Source organism: Helicoverpa zea, chromosome 10 (genome assembly GCF_022581195.2).
Source record: "Helicoverpa zea isolate HzStark_Cry1AcR chromosome 10, ilHelZeax1.1, whole genome shotgun sequence".
NCBI classification, from domain to species: domain Eukaryota; kingdom Metazoa; phylum Arthropoda; class Insecta; order Lepidoptera; family Noctuidae; genus Helicoverpa; species Helicoverpa zea.
This window is the reverse complement of record NC_061461.1, coordinates 1,315,875-1,331,856: the sequence shown is the minus strand read 5'-3', so window position 1 is coordinate 1,331,856 and position 15,982 is coordinate 1,315,875. Positions and strand designations below refer to the sequence as shown.

Below are 15,982 nucleotides of genomic sequence, written 5' to 3'. Positions count from 1 at the left end.
CGCTCAGAAAGCTACGTTTTAACTGCTGAGCTATTGCAGTAATCTTAATAAGTTTAAAGATATGATATCCCCTCGCTTCAACTATCTATTAATTTGATTTGCAACTCGATTAAACCCTTCTCCAATCATTTGCAATTTTCTAAAATCTAATTCCACATTATTTACACTCTTCACTTCATCCTAGATTTATTGCAATAGAGGGAGACAACAATAGAATTGTTATTTCGTTTCAACCTTTTATTTACCACCCTTAACTCGAGGGTCAAAATCCCTTCCCGCGCGTGCGTGAATCAATAATGTACCCCTTATTACGACATTAAGTGTAAACGTCAAAATGCGTGTCAAATAAATGTTGTATACATACACTGCTGCTTTTGTAGAACAGTCTCCATTACGTGGTCGGTGTAAACCAGCAATGGATTAATTGTGTTTGTTTGTGTAGGAAAGTTTATACTCGTTTGTAAACGTTATGGTAAAGGTTCGCGCCTGCGCCCTGCATCCGATGGACCAAATTTTTAGCAAGTGTAATACGAGAGCCGAGTAAAGTGCATCTGTTTTCTGTGAAAAGTCTATAAATAATATTAAAAAGTGAGTCTGTTTGTTACTATTGTGTTTCGTATGTAGTGTAGATCGAGTTGCACTGCTATTTCATGGGATAGGCCATTTATTTTGGCTATTTTTATAAGGACGTTTTCTTTGTGTGAATTTTCAATTTTCTTGTTCCGGATTTTCTTTGCCGCAAGATGCTTATCGGAGATGTTACTGTTTCGTCTTTGTTTATTAAATTAAAGTGTAATTTGACGATGAAGACGATTAATTTTCATGAATAAACATAACGCATCAGTAAACATAAATAAATTAATATAATTAATTAATTGAACAAATATTTATAAGTAAACCTGTTTATAAGAAAATTTGGTGAAGTGTTCATGGTTCTCAATGTAGTGTTGATTAGCTTAAGGTAAAAGTGTAGGTACCTATTTTTTTTTTAATGGAAATGGTGAACACAGGTGAATTAGGAGCGCGCGAAATTATGAATTTAAAAAGCCATTGTAGTTTAGCTAAGCAAAAAGTGAATAAAACAAAAACATTTAGTAATAGAAATACAAGTCCTGCAGTTCTCTTTTATCCGTGGATACGCCTTTAGCACAATTTACAGAATAGGTAATACATAACTATATATTTTTTTCTACAGGATGTCTTGCGGGGCAGAATGCCTGTCCCTGGGCCCTCCTCCGGACTCCATCTTACACATGCCTCCGCCCCCCCTGCCCGCCTTCCTGGCCAGTGCAGCAAACCTGACGCCTCCCTGCCGAGCCTCCAAGTGCCCCACTAGCAGGAACAACGAGGAGAACTCGCTGTTCCCAGGAGTGGAATACCATGAGCTACCCAGACATGGTGAGATACGTATGTTGCTTTCATTTTCTTTGGACTATAGTAGCTATTCTCCGAGGTTTTATATGACCCAGAGAGTATTTGTTTAAAGCATGAGGTATTTTTGAACGACTTCCCAAAAAGGAGGTTGTCAATCTTTTTAAGAGATTATCAATCTAGGTATGTATCTGCCACATGGCCACGAATCTATCTTCGCCATTGGTGGTTCAGTTACGTCTCTTGAGCTAATCGTCCACTTGTTGGTATCGTACGCAACGGACGTATCGCACGCAACGGATCGTAGTATTATTTATATAGAAACTCAAACAAGTGCGTCCACCTGTCCGCATCGTACGCATCGCACATCTTGTTCGAGTTTCTATATAAATAATACTACGATCCGTTGCGTGCGTTGCGTCCGTTGCGTACGATACCGACAAGTGGACGCTTAGCTTAAATATCCTCCTTATTGCTGTTCAACAACTTGGACATATTAAATGCATGTTACCATATTTCATCTGTAAACTTGTAATGTTTTCAGAGCCAGCCACTAATGATGACACATGGTTCCTGGTGCTGATCACCTGCTGCATAGCTGTTCTCTGCATAGCGGCACTACTGGCGCTGTTTCTCCTCAAATGTAGAGAGTAAGTACATCTCTGCTTTCTCTTTTTCTTTATCTTTGTTACAAAATGTATCTATATTAAAAAATACGTCTTCTGATAGTTTCACGCTTTTGAAAATCTTGTTCATAACACATTATGAAATCTCTATAGTTTATCTCTTTATTTCTTTCATCTTGATTCTTACTTTTTACTTTCTTTCCCTTCCAGTTGGAAAAAATCTCATGGGTTTTTTCTCGACAGGGCGCGAGGAGGTTGTAAAAGTGGTACTGGTAAAGCTTCGGGCTCCAATGCTCTATACGGAGGTGCTGCGATAGACTCCCGAGTGCTCTGGGCGGCACTCACTCCTCGCGGCACGCGGCATTTCGTCGCCGACACGTACCCACATGACGAGACTGAAGACCACCACTACGAGTGTGTGGAACCCCCACTGTACAAGCTCGGCCCTCCCGAAGACCTCGCCATCCCACGACACTTCAACGTAGAATACGAAGATCCAGCACCTTTGATCGAAAGCTACAGCGACAGGACAGAAGAATACTTCCGCAATGGCATGGACACTCTCCGCCGTGGGAGGCCCCTCGTGTCCTCCCCCACGAGGATCGAACGCCCCAACCTGCCCCCTCTGAACCTCCAGCCGCGCACTCTCAGGAGGGCCCCCCACTCCCGCCGAGTCAGTGATGCAAATAATCCGGAGAAATCGGCCATCTGAACCGAGAGTGGCGCGGTTTTCTCCGTCGCCGATTCTACCGATATCGATTACGATTGGCAGTCGATCGAGAACTCGAATGTTGATCGTCTCGTTTGAGGACCACATTTCTCTGATCCGTTTAGTTCAGACGTTTGGCACCTGGACTAAAGTTTTAAAATCAGCTCTGGACATTATACTTAGAACGCTTTTCCGCATAACTAGTTCATAATTGGTACATAAGTTTACAAAAATAGCACACTATAATATAACGGTGGTTTGAATACTTCTTCCGATAATAATTTAAACAAAACAACGAAAAGTTTTTGTAATTATCTGGAGAAGTATAAAATCTAAGTAATTAATGTAGTAGGTGTAAAGGTGTAGAACCAAGCTTACGAAGTGCATCGGTGTCCATAAACTTAACACGAATAGCCTGTGTACGCGAACGTAATTGTAACTCGGTAGACAAAAGTTTATTTACTGTAAATAACATAGATTTTTAACGAATTTATTTATTTTAATGTGCAATTGTATTATATGCTATTCTGTCTCTAAAACTAGTCTAAAATTACTGTAATACTTTCTAGTCATTCATCACACAGTCAATGTGACTTTATACTGCATGTCTATTTTAATCAATCAACAGCTAGCATCTGTAATATTCGTTAGAATATTTGATTTTATACAATATGTATCACGAATTTTTGTACTTGTCAATAAAATATTATTATTTATCTTGCTTCTTACCCATTTGTCTCAGCCCCTTTATCGATATAGGTCAACAGCACGGACATGTAATTGATTCCCTACTTCCGTGACAGGCATAATCGACTGGCAACAGGTAGTTTATCATGAGTGGTAAAAGCAGTGGCGGATTAACGCATAAGCACAACAAGCACGTGCTTGGGGCCCCTGTTCTCCAGGGGCCTCCATCCTCTGCTGGCGTTTCATTTTATACCTACCTACATTTTATCGAGATTCATCCACAATATGTCCGAAATCACAAGGCGCGAGCAGTTCGGGAGTGACCCTTCATACACCCCGCCTCTAAACTTGATTGGTCGCAGTGCTGTTGATTGTTGTATGATCGCAGTGAATTTTCGTTGGGCAGTTTTAAAAGAATTAATAGGCAACGATAGCGCGTTGAAGTCGCTATCGGACACTCGTTGGCAGTAGCGGCTTTAGGGTAGGGCGCGGTTGGGCGACGGCCCAGGGCGCCGGACATAAGGGGCGCCGCAGGCGCCCCCAACCAATCCTTGATCAGAATTTTACTCCTGTTTTTGTTTTAAATTTCATCAAAGATCGCAGCTTACAAGAACTGTATCCAAATGTATGGATAGCATCAGGGCCGCCTTAACCTATGGTGCAGGGTGTGCGAATAACCCGGGTGCCCGTGGGCTCAGGGGCGCCGCGGTACGCTCCTCGACCAAGAAATTTCAATTAAATTAATGTCGTCATACAATGCCGGGCGCGTTAGATACACTACTTTTATGTCCCAAAACTGAAAAATTTTCGCGCTCGCTTCGCTCGCGGTTTCTTTACTTTACCCTTACATTTTTTTTCACATATAGCTACTTTTAATTTAATGTCCCACTACACAAAAAAATTCGCGTTTCCTTCGCTCGCGGCTTCTTCACTTCACAGTCGCCTTTCATTATATATGTTAAGGACTTTTAGCGATCCAAATCTCAAAAAAGCTTTTTCGGGCTTGTTTCACTTTATAGTTGTTTTTATTTTTCAATTTTTTTTTGTCTACCCTAGCAAAAAGGTAGCGTCGTTTTTAAGTCCTTTTATTAATAAGAAAGTAACTTCTAGTTTCTATTTATGGTACTACTTTAAGTCCCAAAATTTTAATTATAGGCGCCAACACCAACAAAGAGCTATCTACGTTTGGGCTACATTTTAAGTCATTTTTGTTTTGAGTTCTAAAATATGTATAACAAAAAAATTCGCGCTCGCTTCGCTCGCGCAATCAGAACCTGTGTTCCCGTGTTTTTGCATTCACCAACCAGCAATAACTTATGTACGATTGGGCTACATTTTACGTAATTTTTGCTTTGACTTGTTGACTATAAAAAAAATCGCGCTCGCTTCGCTCGCGCAATCGGTCACTACGTATGTCTCTGTTTTTCGAATGGGTTTGAATTGCAGTTGGGGGCGCCGTAGAAATCTCGCCCAGGGCGCTAGTAGAGTTAAAGCCGGCACTGCTCGTTGGGAAGCTCACGCTGTAACTACGAGTGCAATATAACAATCATATCCGAAAATTTTGGGTGCTTTAGATGGTGTGTGGTTCTTAACCGGTGGTCCGCGGACCACTGGTGGTCCCCGGATTCAGTCCAAGTGGTCCGCGAAGCTTTGCTTCGCGACTTTGTTATCGATCTTACGTATATATCGATCTTACTTGTCCAACAGAAAAAATGAAGGTTTGAAATGTAGCCCTTTTACGTAATTTTGGTTCTGAGTCTTAAAAAATAATAAAGATTTCTCGCTCGCTTCGCTCGCGTATTCAGAAACTGTATCTCCTCGTTTTTTCATTTGTCAACAAACAAAAAGTTAAGTACGTTTGGGCTACATTTGACGTAATTTTGGTTCTGAGTTTTAAAAAATAATCAAAATTTCCCGCTCGCTTCGCTCGCGTATTCAGAAACTGTATGTCCTCGCTTTTACATTTGTCAACAAATAAAAAGTTAAGTACGTTTGGGCTACATTTTACGTAATTTTGGTTCTGAGTTTTAAAAATAATTAAAATTTCGCGCTCGCTTCGCTATTTGTAACTACATAGGCGTCGCGCGATTTCTTGTCGGTCAATTTCTTCTACTTTCCATTCCATTTAAGCAATAAAGGGTCTACACAGGCTCAGTGCTTAGGGCCTCGGATACTCTTAATCCGCCACTGGGTAAAAGTACTCAGAACATTTTCGACGGTTGTATTAGATAACATTATGAAGAGGCCACCAAATCGATTTCCCGATATCACTGAAATATTTCCGAACGAAACCGATTGCACAAACATTATTTTGACTGACGTTGACACTGTCAATTTGATTTTGACACGACGCGCTTTCCCCGTGCACGCATTGTTTGTGTTGGCCAAAATTTTATTAAATATGAGAAATTCCTTATAATTTAAGTTATTATAATATTAATTTTAGTGTAATTTTTATTAAGGTTAACCTAGAAAGTATAATACATAAGTAAAATGTCGGAAGATGTGATAAAACACTCGGTACACACTTTGGTGTTCAGATCTCTCAAAAGATCTCATGATATGTTTCTATCTAACCAAGGATTGTTGCCGCCAATTGATGAGAAAGCGTAAGTATTCTTTAACACCAAAAACTGCATATCAACACAGTTTCAACTTTGTATAAATAGTAACCTCACCATTTTCTGCATTGACCCCCATTAATTTGATATTTTATTGCTTTTACAATTATCTACCTAAATAAAGACCTTGTATTGAACTTAATATTATAAAAACACTTATTGACATAAAACTCATTCCTTTCTATTCTAGAGAAAAAATTCTAAAAGGAGTGAAAGCTCGTGACAGCTATGGTCAAGTGATGGACACAGTACAACATGCTCAGGCTGTCAAACAACATGATGCCAGGACACAGATGGACATACCTAATGATAATGGTAATATACATAGTTTTATCAGAATATTATGAGGCATAACTTTTCAATATGATTGCATTATTAATGGGGGAACAATTTCTTGGTCAGTGGGTTGTCTTAGGGGCAGATTTGCCTCTTTTTAAACACATTTGAAGGAGACAAGAGTTATGAAGGACAAGGTTTATATAGTTAAATTGAATAATGGCTGTTGGACAGTAATTATTAATCCACTTATGCTATAAATGTTACATTAAGGTACCTTCTTAAATGTATAGTATAAAATACTAACCTTTTTAAAGCTGATCTCCTTATGTCCAAGGCCTTACCTCTGAAGAGAAAGAAGGATCTACAGATACCCTACATGGTTTGTGTATACTTCACAATAAGTGTAAACAATCATGTTTATTTTATTGGCTGAAGCATGCTTAGCGATCTCTTTCTCTCTTAATCGTTTTTATTTCATGATTTTGACCTTCTTGCTTATAAATGTTAGACTATATTTATCTGTCTGAAACCATGCTCTATGTAAATTTGAAATGGCAATTTGAAAAATGAGTTCCCAGATTTTTTTGATTTACCTAGTTCCTATTTCTTTCTGACTACAAACCAACCTCTACAAAATTAGAATACAGCAAATTTGAAAGATACATATCTCTATTTTTATTTGCTTTGTTATTCTTTCTGATTTCTTGAGTAGTAACTCATTTTTTTTTCATCTTTTATCATGTAAATATAGCCCAATTTTTTTTTATTTTTATTGTTACCATATACAGTCGTGGACAACTAATTAAAGTCACTGTTGGAATCGTAACTTACCGGGGCATTACATCTGTATTTCTTTTTTCAGATTGCCATTGGAACTTTCTTTTCTATTTTAAAATATTTAAAAGGGCATTGTGAAATGTCAAAACAAATGACTATATTCAATAATCCCCCTCACATAGTTAATTTTCGCTTTATCCGAATCTCGGGCGGTTTGATCCATAACGAGAGCTGGCCATCTAATTAAAGACACTCCATTTGCTCAAAGGAAGAAATACAAATTATTAATATTATTGGAGTTACCTTTCTACAACAATATTCCCTACACTATAATTAAATATTCCAATAAGTATTAATATTGGGCGTATTTATTTTTACCTCAACAACAGTACGACATCCCTGAACGAGCAAGCGGTCAGTTTTGTAGAAGTCGCTAAGGGAATTTTCTCCCATGTTTAATTAAAATCCGTGTTAAAATTGATCGATGTTCCATGTACGACTTATTGCCATGATATTATTCGCCGATTACCAGTTTGTGTTTTATTGGATTTGCAATGGGAAAAACCAAAACCGTCATGAGTTGCCCGATCAAAGAGTCATTTTTGCTACTCTTGCAGTGTTTTTCAGAACTTTTCTAATTTGGAAAGTCCTAATGACCGGTAAATTATGCTTAGGTTATAACAATATGCTTGTTTCTGAAATATTTATAGTACTTGAATCCGCCTATTTTTAATAATACCTTTCTGAAGGGTCTTATACTAAACAGTGGCAAGCAGCCCCACACTATAACACTATCGCCTCCCACGTTTGAGAACTTTCTTGTTGTACTTCGGTTCCATCACACGTTCACGAGGTGATTAAAATCAGTTTATATTTTTAGAATTCATCAAATCCCTTTGTTTCCCAACTTTCACCTTTGATAGAAAACGCCAACTACAGTATGGACACCCGGTGCTTTTCCAAAAGTAACATCTTCCAATACCCATGCCCTACAGGTTTTCCTGACCCGGGTTGTTATTTTAAAGTTCTGCAGACTCAATTTTCGTCCTTTTAGCAACAGATAAAATATAGTGCCATTAACAAGGCATCTGTAATAATAAATTTATTACCATGTCCTTATTATAGTTCAAGTGGTATGAATGAATTCGCATGACAAAACTTTATTTAAAAAAGCGTAAAACATTTTACGTACCAGAATTTTTGTTTTAGTCGTATTGATTGGACTAAAATGAAAAAAAAAAAATAATGAAGGAAATTTAAATTATTACTTAATTTGAGTTCTGAGAGAGAATATTTAACTCATTAAAAAAAAAAAATACTGTCTTTAATTAGCTGACCAGCCAAGTATACTCTACAAAAGTTAGTGTTTAGTTCCCATACAGCGTTATATCTAAAGTATAAAAGAAAGTAAATATTTTTTGTCCTTCATTTAAAGAAGACAATGTAATGTTTGTTTAAATAATAATTACATGACATTTTATACCGTGCTTAACCTCATGTCAGTACCATAACTATTTATTTCACTTCGAGTCGGGGGGTGTCTTTAATTACGTGACCACGACTGTATGTATAAAACATACCCTTACCTTATCAAGTTCCAACAGCAAACATTTCCAAATTATATATACATTTCCCAGGAGAACTAGCAGAATCAGCAGCCCTAGGTTCAGAATCAGCTCTTATGCCGTTCACCGGGCCAACACCGACCCCAGCCCCACCAGCCGGTGCCCTGGCCGTGCCGAGGAAACCTCCAGCGATGCCCAAACCCAAGTGGCATGCACCTTGGAAGCTGTTCCGAGTTATATCGGGACATTTGGGCTGGGTGAGGTGTGTGGCTGTTGAACCCGGCAATGAGTGGTTTGCTACAGGTGAGACTTTTGATAATAACATTTTAAAGAATTTATTTAATGGTTGTAAGATATTGATCACAAAAAGTTTTAAGATCTAGAATCAGACTTCTGCAATTTGTTTGATTTCATGATTTTATCTGCCCTCAAACATTTTACTATTTTTGTTACAAAAGTTGGTGAATATCTAAGTAAATATTTCTGCAAACCAATATGTATAATAATAAATAAATAGTAATAATAGTAAAAAGTAAATAGTGTATAATGTTAACTTTTTGTATAGGTACTGAAGCGCATCTTGCATACAAGAGAATACTCATGATGAAATGAAACAGTTATAATATGAAATATTATTTTAGGTGCTGCGGACAGAGTCATAAAGATTTGGGACTTGGCAAGTGGTAAACTAAAAGTGTCGCTTACTGGACATGTCAGTACAGTCAGAGGTGAGATGAATGTTCCTTTTTTCTACAATAGTCGCCAATACTTGGTGGTTTTTTACATGTTTTCTTTAACTTTGCCATTTGTTTTCAGGTTTGGAAGTATCTTCCCGACATCCATACTTATTCAGTTGTGGTGAAGACAGGCAAGTTAAATGCTGGGACTTGGAATATAACAAGGTACATTTTGTTTTATATTCCAATAAAACACACACAATACAAAAAAGCTAAGTACATAAAAATGCTAAATGCATTTTTTGTTAAAACAAATCTACTATATTTGGAATGCAATAACACATTTGCTATCATCATGAAAACGTGCTTGCTTTAAAAACTTCCGATTTTCTGCTAAGGCACATTTACAAAGACCACACAAAAATTTGGTTTTCTTAACAAAACTGTTTACTTTGAAAATTTTACGCTGTTTTTTTTTATGTTGGTTTTTATACTTCATAGTACTTGCTTAGTATGGCATGTTATGAATGTTTCTAGGTGATCCGCCACTACCACGGTCACCTCTCCGCAGTGTACACGATCTCCCTGCACCCCACTATCGACGTGCTGGTGACGGCGGGACGCGACGCCACGGCGCGGGTGTGGGACATGCGGACCAAGGCCAATGTGCACACGCTGACGGGACACACTGATACGATTGCGTCGCTGGCTTGTCAGGCTGCTGAGCCGCAGGTAAAATATTAAATACAAATAATATTCATGTTTTGAAAATGTACAATGTAAAAACAGATTTTAAAAAGAACCCCAAACATATTCTTTGGCTTAAATGGCGATTAATCTGAATTTAATAAATAAAACTAGTTGTCCTGGAAAAGAATCAATGCAACTTTTTAATTTGCATGTAGTGGCTAAGAAATGGCATAGAAACCAGTGCTGCATCTATCGGACTTCTTTCATTTCATCGTTCTTCGTGGCGTGAACTACAAAATTTAACATTTCTGCATAAACACAATTACATTATTATTCCAGATTATAACCGGTTCCCACGACTCAACAATCCGTCTCTGGGATTTAGCAGCCGGCAAATCAATGTGCACTCTAACCAACCACAAGAAATCAGTGCGTTCCATCGTGGTCCACCCAACTTTATACACCTTTGCATCCGCTTCCCCGGATAACATAAAACAGTGGAAGTGCCCAGAAGGGAAGTTCATACAAAACTTGTCTGGACATAATGCTATAGTGAACTGTATGGCTGTGAATCCGGAGGGAGTTTTGGTCAGCGGAGGAGATAATGGAACTATGTATTTATGGGATTGGAGGACTGGGTATAACTTCCAGAGGTTACAGGTGAGTTGTATTTACTTTTATAATATGCTTTTATTTGATTATATAGCCTTCTTACTTGTAGTAGCTTCTATCTCGAATAAATCCGGAATACAAAAAGAGGTCAACTGCTAAAATGTTCTGTTGCCAGTAAAAAATAATGTCTCCTAATTCGAACGTTTCACAATAATATAAAAGCAAACATTCGAATTGATAGTCCTCGTTTTGGGAAGTCGGTTAAAAACAAATACATACATATGTATAGCCAAAATATGTATGTAATCTAATCCTATTTCCTTGTCCCCAGGCCGCCGTCCAACCCGGTTCAATGGACTCGGAAGCCGGTATATTCGCGATGACGTTCGATCAGTCGGGCTCGCGTCTCATCACGACGGAAGCCGACAAGACCATCAAGATATACAGGGAAGACGACACAGCCTCCGAGGAGACGCATCCCATTAACTGGAGACCAGAGATATTGAAGAGAAGGAAGTTTTAATTACTTTAGCTGTAGTAATAATAAAGATTTTTTGACAATGAGTGGTGATTTTCTTAAAAAACGACTTTTAATATTTTGTTTATAATGAGTAAAACCAAGGGCTTCACCAAAATTATTAAGCTCAGCGCAAATGTTTGATAGGTATTTCAAATCTTAGTCTTAATTGACTGAGCTTATAAAGAAATCCATAAATTGAAGAAAACTAAAGTTCAGTGTTTTTATTTTATTGTTAAAAAATATGATACATAATAATTTTACAACCTAAAATGTTACAAAGCAAAGATATGTAGTGTTTACACATGATTGAGTATCGAATCGTAATACAAGTCTCATTCTCACTGGAATGTCGACAACACAAAACTTTAATATTTAAACCGCAACAAAATATGCACTTCTTACCATTAATGCCATCTTTAAACAAATTAAAGTGTTCAGTGAGCCATATTATATAGGATCATACCTTTTTCGCAATAAAGTACGGAACAGTTTAAAATGCCTTAGACCCTTTTTCACCAACAACATAAAACTTCAGTTTAAAAAAACAATTGTTTTAAGTGAACTGACGATTATTTTGTTGGTGAGCTAAGGCCCAATATGAAACAAGAACAAAGATATATAGCAAGTATTCCTAGACATGGCTTATGGCTTTATTATACCTTAAAATGGCAGTAAGTGTAATATTTACAACAAACATTTTGTAGTTGTAGCCAATGCTAGAAACACCTCTATCATACATTATCATAATTATTACAGAGAAATTCATTAAAAAATGTATCAAAAACTAAACGAGACATCCACTTGAGATCGCTTTCACATTTGTAACAAAAGAGATGGCCAAAAAAAAAACCCAGAGTCGACAGAAACTTCGTATGTATGGTTGGATTCAGTATAATTTGTAGATTACAAAAAGTATTTCATATCATCTAAAAACCATGGGGTTCTCTTTTTACAAGGTTATTTCGATTAAGATTTTAGTACATAAAAAAGCTTAGCTTTTCTGTTTGCTGTTTCTTTAGAAGTTGTGCGTCTAGGGTAAAAACTTTACACTCAGGTGTATGTCTATTAGCACTATACACGAGTGAAGGTTTAGAGCTGACCTGATGTTGGAGAAGAGAGACGGTCAAGGGAACTCGGCAATGGTGAATATTAACTACCTCGTGTTTGGGCTTATATTATTCGCATTGACGAGAACTTTTGACTTATGCGAATAGTGACTAAAAATAAAAAAAAAGTAAAACTTCTTTTTTTTTCTTTTAAGTTTTTTTTATCATCCTTTGCTTTGTAAGGTCGGTACTTAATCGTATCTGGAGTGGTTCATGGGAATAGTGCAATGGGTGGGGGTCAAACTCAAGACCTTTTAATTACCAGGCAAACTCTGCTCTGTAACTATGGGGATATTACTATTCGCATGTATAATGTTAGTATACATTGTTTTTTATGGTCTTTTATGTAAATAATCTTTAAAATCAACATAAATTCAACATAACCTATTTTTGTGAAAATGTGATATAGCTCCTATTAGTGTTGCAAAAAAACCGTTTTTTTTCTAGTGTGAAAAAAAACCTTGAAAAAAAACCAGATAAAAAACTGTTTTTTTTCTGGGCCTTGTTTTTTTCAAGAGTATAATAACTCTTAAATTGTTAGGGCATTTACCGTTAAAGATTAATACTTAAGGTTACATAAAAGAGTCTTAGGTTTATTCTTGAATCTACGGTACTTTTCTGATAAAACAGAACCAAATTTCATGAAAATGTTGGCAACATTCATCGATATTAACTCAACGAAAGGGAAATTTTGAAAATTGAACTAAAAAGTAGGCTAGAAAAAAAACCAAATTTAGAAAAAAAACAACGATGCAAAGTTTTTTTTCATGTTTTTTTTTCAATAAAGTGAAAAAAAACAAATCGTTTTTTTTTCATTTTACATCACTAGCTCCTATACCCCATGGATTTCAGGCTTGACTTTTTGGCACCATCAAAGGTCTATCATAATGAACCCATTGGTACCCATTTCGTTGCTGTCGATTCTAGGTTTTTTTACTATGAAAATTTGGCCATCTCCTTATTCTTTTTTACCATCCTTAGTACAAGTTAGTTACCAAATCGCAATTATTTTTTATAGTGCTCGAATAACATGTCTCTCTGCTATCTGAAATAAACAATCTCGCTCCATACATAATCGTAAATAAAGCATTATTTATTAGATTTTTAAAATCATAATATTAAAGCCTATGTGTATATTTAGCCCGCCAGCAAGCTTAATAGTGCTCAATACAAAAATATAATAAGGAGGTTCATACATCATTGTGTTTGTAGCAAGTCTTGTATGGCTATTTCAACATATGAAAACCGCAAACTATGAAATAACATACCCTGTCGATTAAAGAACCAAACCGCATAGGTCAACCTCTCGAGGCGCTGCTTAGACGGACAATTAAATTGCAGTATTTTATTATTAGTATGCAGTATTTTTATTGTTATATTGCACAATGTTATTGTAGGTCTAGCTAGGGGCTGTCATAGTATACGTATATGTCAGTTAATATTCATAGTGCGGTGTTATTTAAATAAAATACTGCATACAAACACAATGTTGTACCTCCTGGTTTACCGCGGCCTATGTATGCAATTGACAGTGAATGTTGAGCGATCATATTTCATCATCCAAATCAAATTCCTCTTCTGGGAAGTCCCCAACTGTCACGTATACAGGTTTCACAAAGCCCCCGTATTTTGGGGGACACGTGAAATAGCGCTTGCCGTTCACACTGTGGAAGAAAGTTTAAAATTACTTGATAGGCTCAATGATAAATTACTGCCGCTTTAATAATAACGTCGGCTTCCTCGTATGAGGAGAGTATTTTATCGAGGAACTCTTTTTCTTTGATAGAATTAAAGATTACAAATGAAATACATGAAGAAAAAATCCCACAGAAACCTTGTTATATGGATCAGAAGCAGGTTGAAAACAATGTTTATAGCAATAAACACTACCGATTACGATGTGAATTTCAAAGACAAAGACATTTATTTTGCAAATATGGGTTCAATGATGTTGTTACATAAGGGTAAAATTTCATTTGTTATTGTTTCTTTGTAATGCTAAAAACTTACTGACTTTATAGAATTAGACACCTTGATGGGCAATAGATCATATCTATATTAAATAGCGATTATACTCACGAGCCATCATTCTTTCCGCGCGGTTCATCATACTGCACGCCGATCCACAGTCCCTTAGCGCCGTCGAGCGGTCCGTTGTACCGCACGGTGGCGCGGCGCACGGGCTGTTGTGGCACTCGGACTTCGCATCTAGCGCCTACTAGCACTGCCTCTGCGATTCTGCGGGGGAAACGTGAATTTGTTAGTGCTTGGGGGATTTGGTGAATTGATAAGTATTAACTACTATGTATGTGCATGAAGGTGGGCAACTTTTATTCTAGTTAAAACATGAAGTTGTGTCTAACTTATATACCTAGGCTCACATGCACCCTTTGGTTTAGAATAGCAGTCAGGGAATACAATAGACATTACACACTTGAGTGATTGAGGAAGAGACAAATGACACAAATCTAGTTCAGAATGTGACTGGGAGAAAAATACATCTGAAGGTTTTTTTTATATTGTTTATAATTCTGAAATTCTCTAATGAAAAAAATGTCCATGAAAAAAGCATAAATAATCTCAATTACTTGGCCTCATCCTCAAGTTCTTTCTGCTGTTGTTCCTTGAGCTTGTTCATCTCCTCCTCATTGTACTTGCCGAGGCGGTTACGTTGCAGGAACGAACGGAGAGTGTCACCCTTCTTCTCATACTCCTCTTCTGATAAACGGAACCTGTGTATAAGTTCATGAAATTGATAAAAAAATATAGAATGCTGTAATAACTATCTAGGTATAGTTCTTGATTTTGTTTTTTGTAATTTTAGATGAAAATATAAAAGAATGTCAGTGCATATTTATGATCTGGGACTACAATTTTATGGACCACTTTAAAATATACAAAAGAAATCTAATAGAAACAAGCACCCTGAAAATTTTGATTCTTAACATGTGGTACAATTTAAACTTAATAATATTTACCTCTCCGCACTGTCTGAAGACCCAAAATCATGTACCAAAGCAAACTTATCAATGACATGTATCCTCATGCCATCATCAATAGGGTATGAGCCGAGCAGCGCATCATCATTGTCTATGTCACACACAAAGCTGTTCTTCTTGTCATAGACCTTCAGCTTCATGGTGGCTGCGGACCCGCCAGTCACGAGCTCCAATTTAGTCTGTTAATTATTAACTTATTAAAAAACTTATGGAAAATTAAAAAATATAATATATGTTGGACCAATTTGTCATTAAGTGTGGTGAAATGGAAGTACTTTTGGAAGTCAAATAGAACTCTATTCATCATTTACTTTACTGCAATCAAGGTAGAAGGATGGAAAGAAAACTATGAATCGGAGATTCTACTCTACCACCTATAGACACTTGGTAGCCTGTTTTATTGAAGGCAAATTACTCAAGGCTACAAAATTACACTACGTTGCATAGTTCTGAAGACTTCAGCATGAGTTTATATAGAAATATAGGTTTTTATAAAGCAAAAACAAAAAAGTCTGTGAATCATCGTAACCTTAAAGTCCATAACAGTAATTCCCTTCTTGAATCTTCTCTCGACGGGTGCAGCATCTTCGCTATCAGACTTCGTGATGTGCACATTAACAAAATCCTGGGTAACTACTTGAATATCTGCCATATTTTTAGAGAAATTTTAAACCGATTGACAAAAGAATTTCTGATTCACACAAACAAAACGTCAATGTTTCGTTCCAGCGCTACTTAACAAA

The 15,982-nt window shown here is 36.9% G+C and overlaps 3 protein-coding genes across 6 annotated transcripts; 2 read left to right on the top strand and 1 right to left on the bottom strand.

Moving 5' to 3' along the window:
- The first annotated feature begins 503 nt into the window (after positions 1–503).
- LOC124633821 lies at positions 504–3,422 on the top strand. Of its 4 annotated transcripts, none has more exons than XM_047169182.1 (4): positions 504–588; positions 1,196–1,398; positions 1,916–2,021; positions 2,241–3,422. In XM_047169182.1, exons 2-4 carry the CDS (start codon positions 1,197–1,199, stop codon positions 2,707–2,709), a joined length of 777 nt encoding a protein of 258 aa, XP_047025138.1. In that variant the 5' UTR covers positions 504–588; position 1,196; the 3' UTR covers positions 2,710–3,422. The 4 variants fall into 4 exon arrangements, with proteins under 4 accessions (XP_047025138.1, XP_047025135.1, XP_047025137.1 ...); XM_047169179.1 differs by having other exon boundaries at positions 2,208–3,422; XM_047169181.1 differs by having other exon boundaries at positions 1,196–1,407.
- A 2,315-nt stretch (positions 3,423–5,737) lies between these two features.
- On the top strand, positions 5,738–11,178 carry LOC124633789 (pleiotropic regulator 1). Its single transcript, XM_047169124.1, has 8 exons — positions 5,738–6,002; positions 6,205–6,329; positions 8,708–8,938; positions 9,277–9,363; positions 9,452–9,537; positions 9,850–10,044; positions 10,342–10,662; positions 10,946–11,178. Exons 1-8 carry the CDS (start codon positions 5,887–5,889, stop codon positions 11,135–11,137), a joined length of 1,353 nt encoding a protein of 450 aa, XP_047025080.1. The 5' UTR covers positions 5,738–5,886; the 3' UTR covers positions 11,138–11,178.
- A 2,134-nt stretch (positions 11,179–13,312) lies between these two features.
- Positions 13,313–15,982, bottom strand: LOC124633790 (tubulin-folding cofactor B). Its single transcript, XM_047169125.1, has 5 exons — positions 15,769–15,982; positions 15,219–15,418; positions 14,829–14,972; positions 14,320–14,478; positions 13,313–13,904 (listed from the first exon to the last, which is right to left on the bottom strand). The coding sequence occupies exons 1-5, from the start codon at positions 15,889–15,891 to the stop codon at positions 13,787–13,789; spliced, it is 744 nt and encodes a 247-aa protein (XP_047025081.1). The 5' UTR covers positions 15,892–15,982; the 3' UTR covers positions 13,313–13,786.

What these genes read in the sequence shown, in the direction of transcription:
- LOC124633821 (XM_047169178.1), top strand. Translation starts at nt 1,197, where the DNA reads ATGTCTTGCGGGGCAGAATGCCTGTCCCTGGGCCCTCCTCCGGACTCC. An exon ending in ACCCAGACATGGTGAGATAC is followed by an intron (nt 1,408 to 1,915) that starts GTATGTTGCTTT and finishes TAATGTTTTCAG; the next exon opens with AGCCAGCCACTAATGATGAC. An exon ending in TTTCTCCTCAAATGTAGAGA is followed by an intron (nt 2,022 to 2,207) that starts GTAAGTACATCT and finishes TTTCCCTTCCAG; the next exon opens with TTGGAAAAAATCTCATGGGT.
- LOC124633789 (XM_047169124.1), top strand. Translation starts at nt 5,887, where the DNA reads ATGTCGGAAGATGTGATAAAACACTCGGTACACACTTTGGTGTTCAGA. An exon ending in ACATGTCAGTACAGTCAGAG is followed by an intron (nt 9,364 to 9,451) that starts GTGAGATGAATG and finishes ATTTGTTTTCAG; the next exon opens with GTTTGGAAGTATCTTCCCGA. An exon ending in GTCAGGCTGCTGAGCCGCAG is followed by an intron (nt 10,045 to 10,341) that starts GTAAAATATTAA and finishes TTATTATTCCAG; the next exon opens with ATTATAACCGGTTCCCACGA.
- LOC124633790 (XM_047169125.1), bottom strand. Translation starts at nt 15,891, where the DNA reads ATGGCAGATATTCAAGTAGTTACCCAGGATTTTGTTAATGTGCACATC. An exon ending in TCTTCAGACAGTGCGGAGAG is followed by an intron (nt 14,973 to 15,218) that starts GTAAATATTATT and finishes ACTTATACACAG; the next exon opens with GTTCCGTTTATCAGAAGAGG. An exon ending in GAACTTGAGGATGAGGCCAA is followed by an intron (nt 14,479 to 14,828) that starts GTAATTGAGATT and finishes TTTCCCCCGCAG; the next exon opens with AATCGCAGAGGCAGTGCTAG.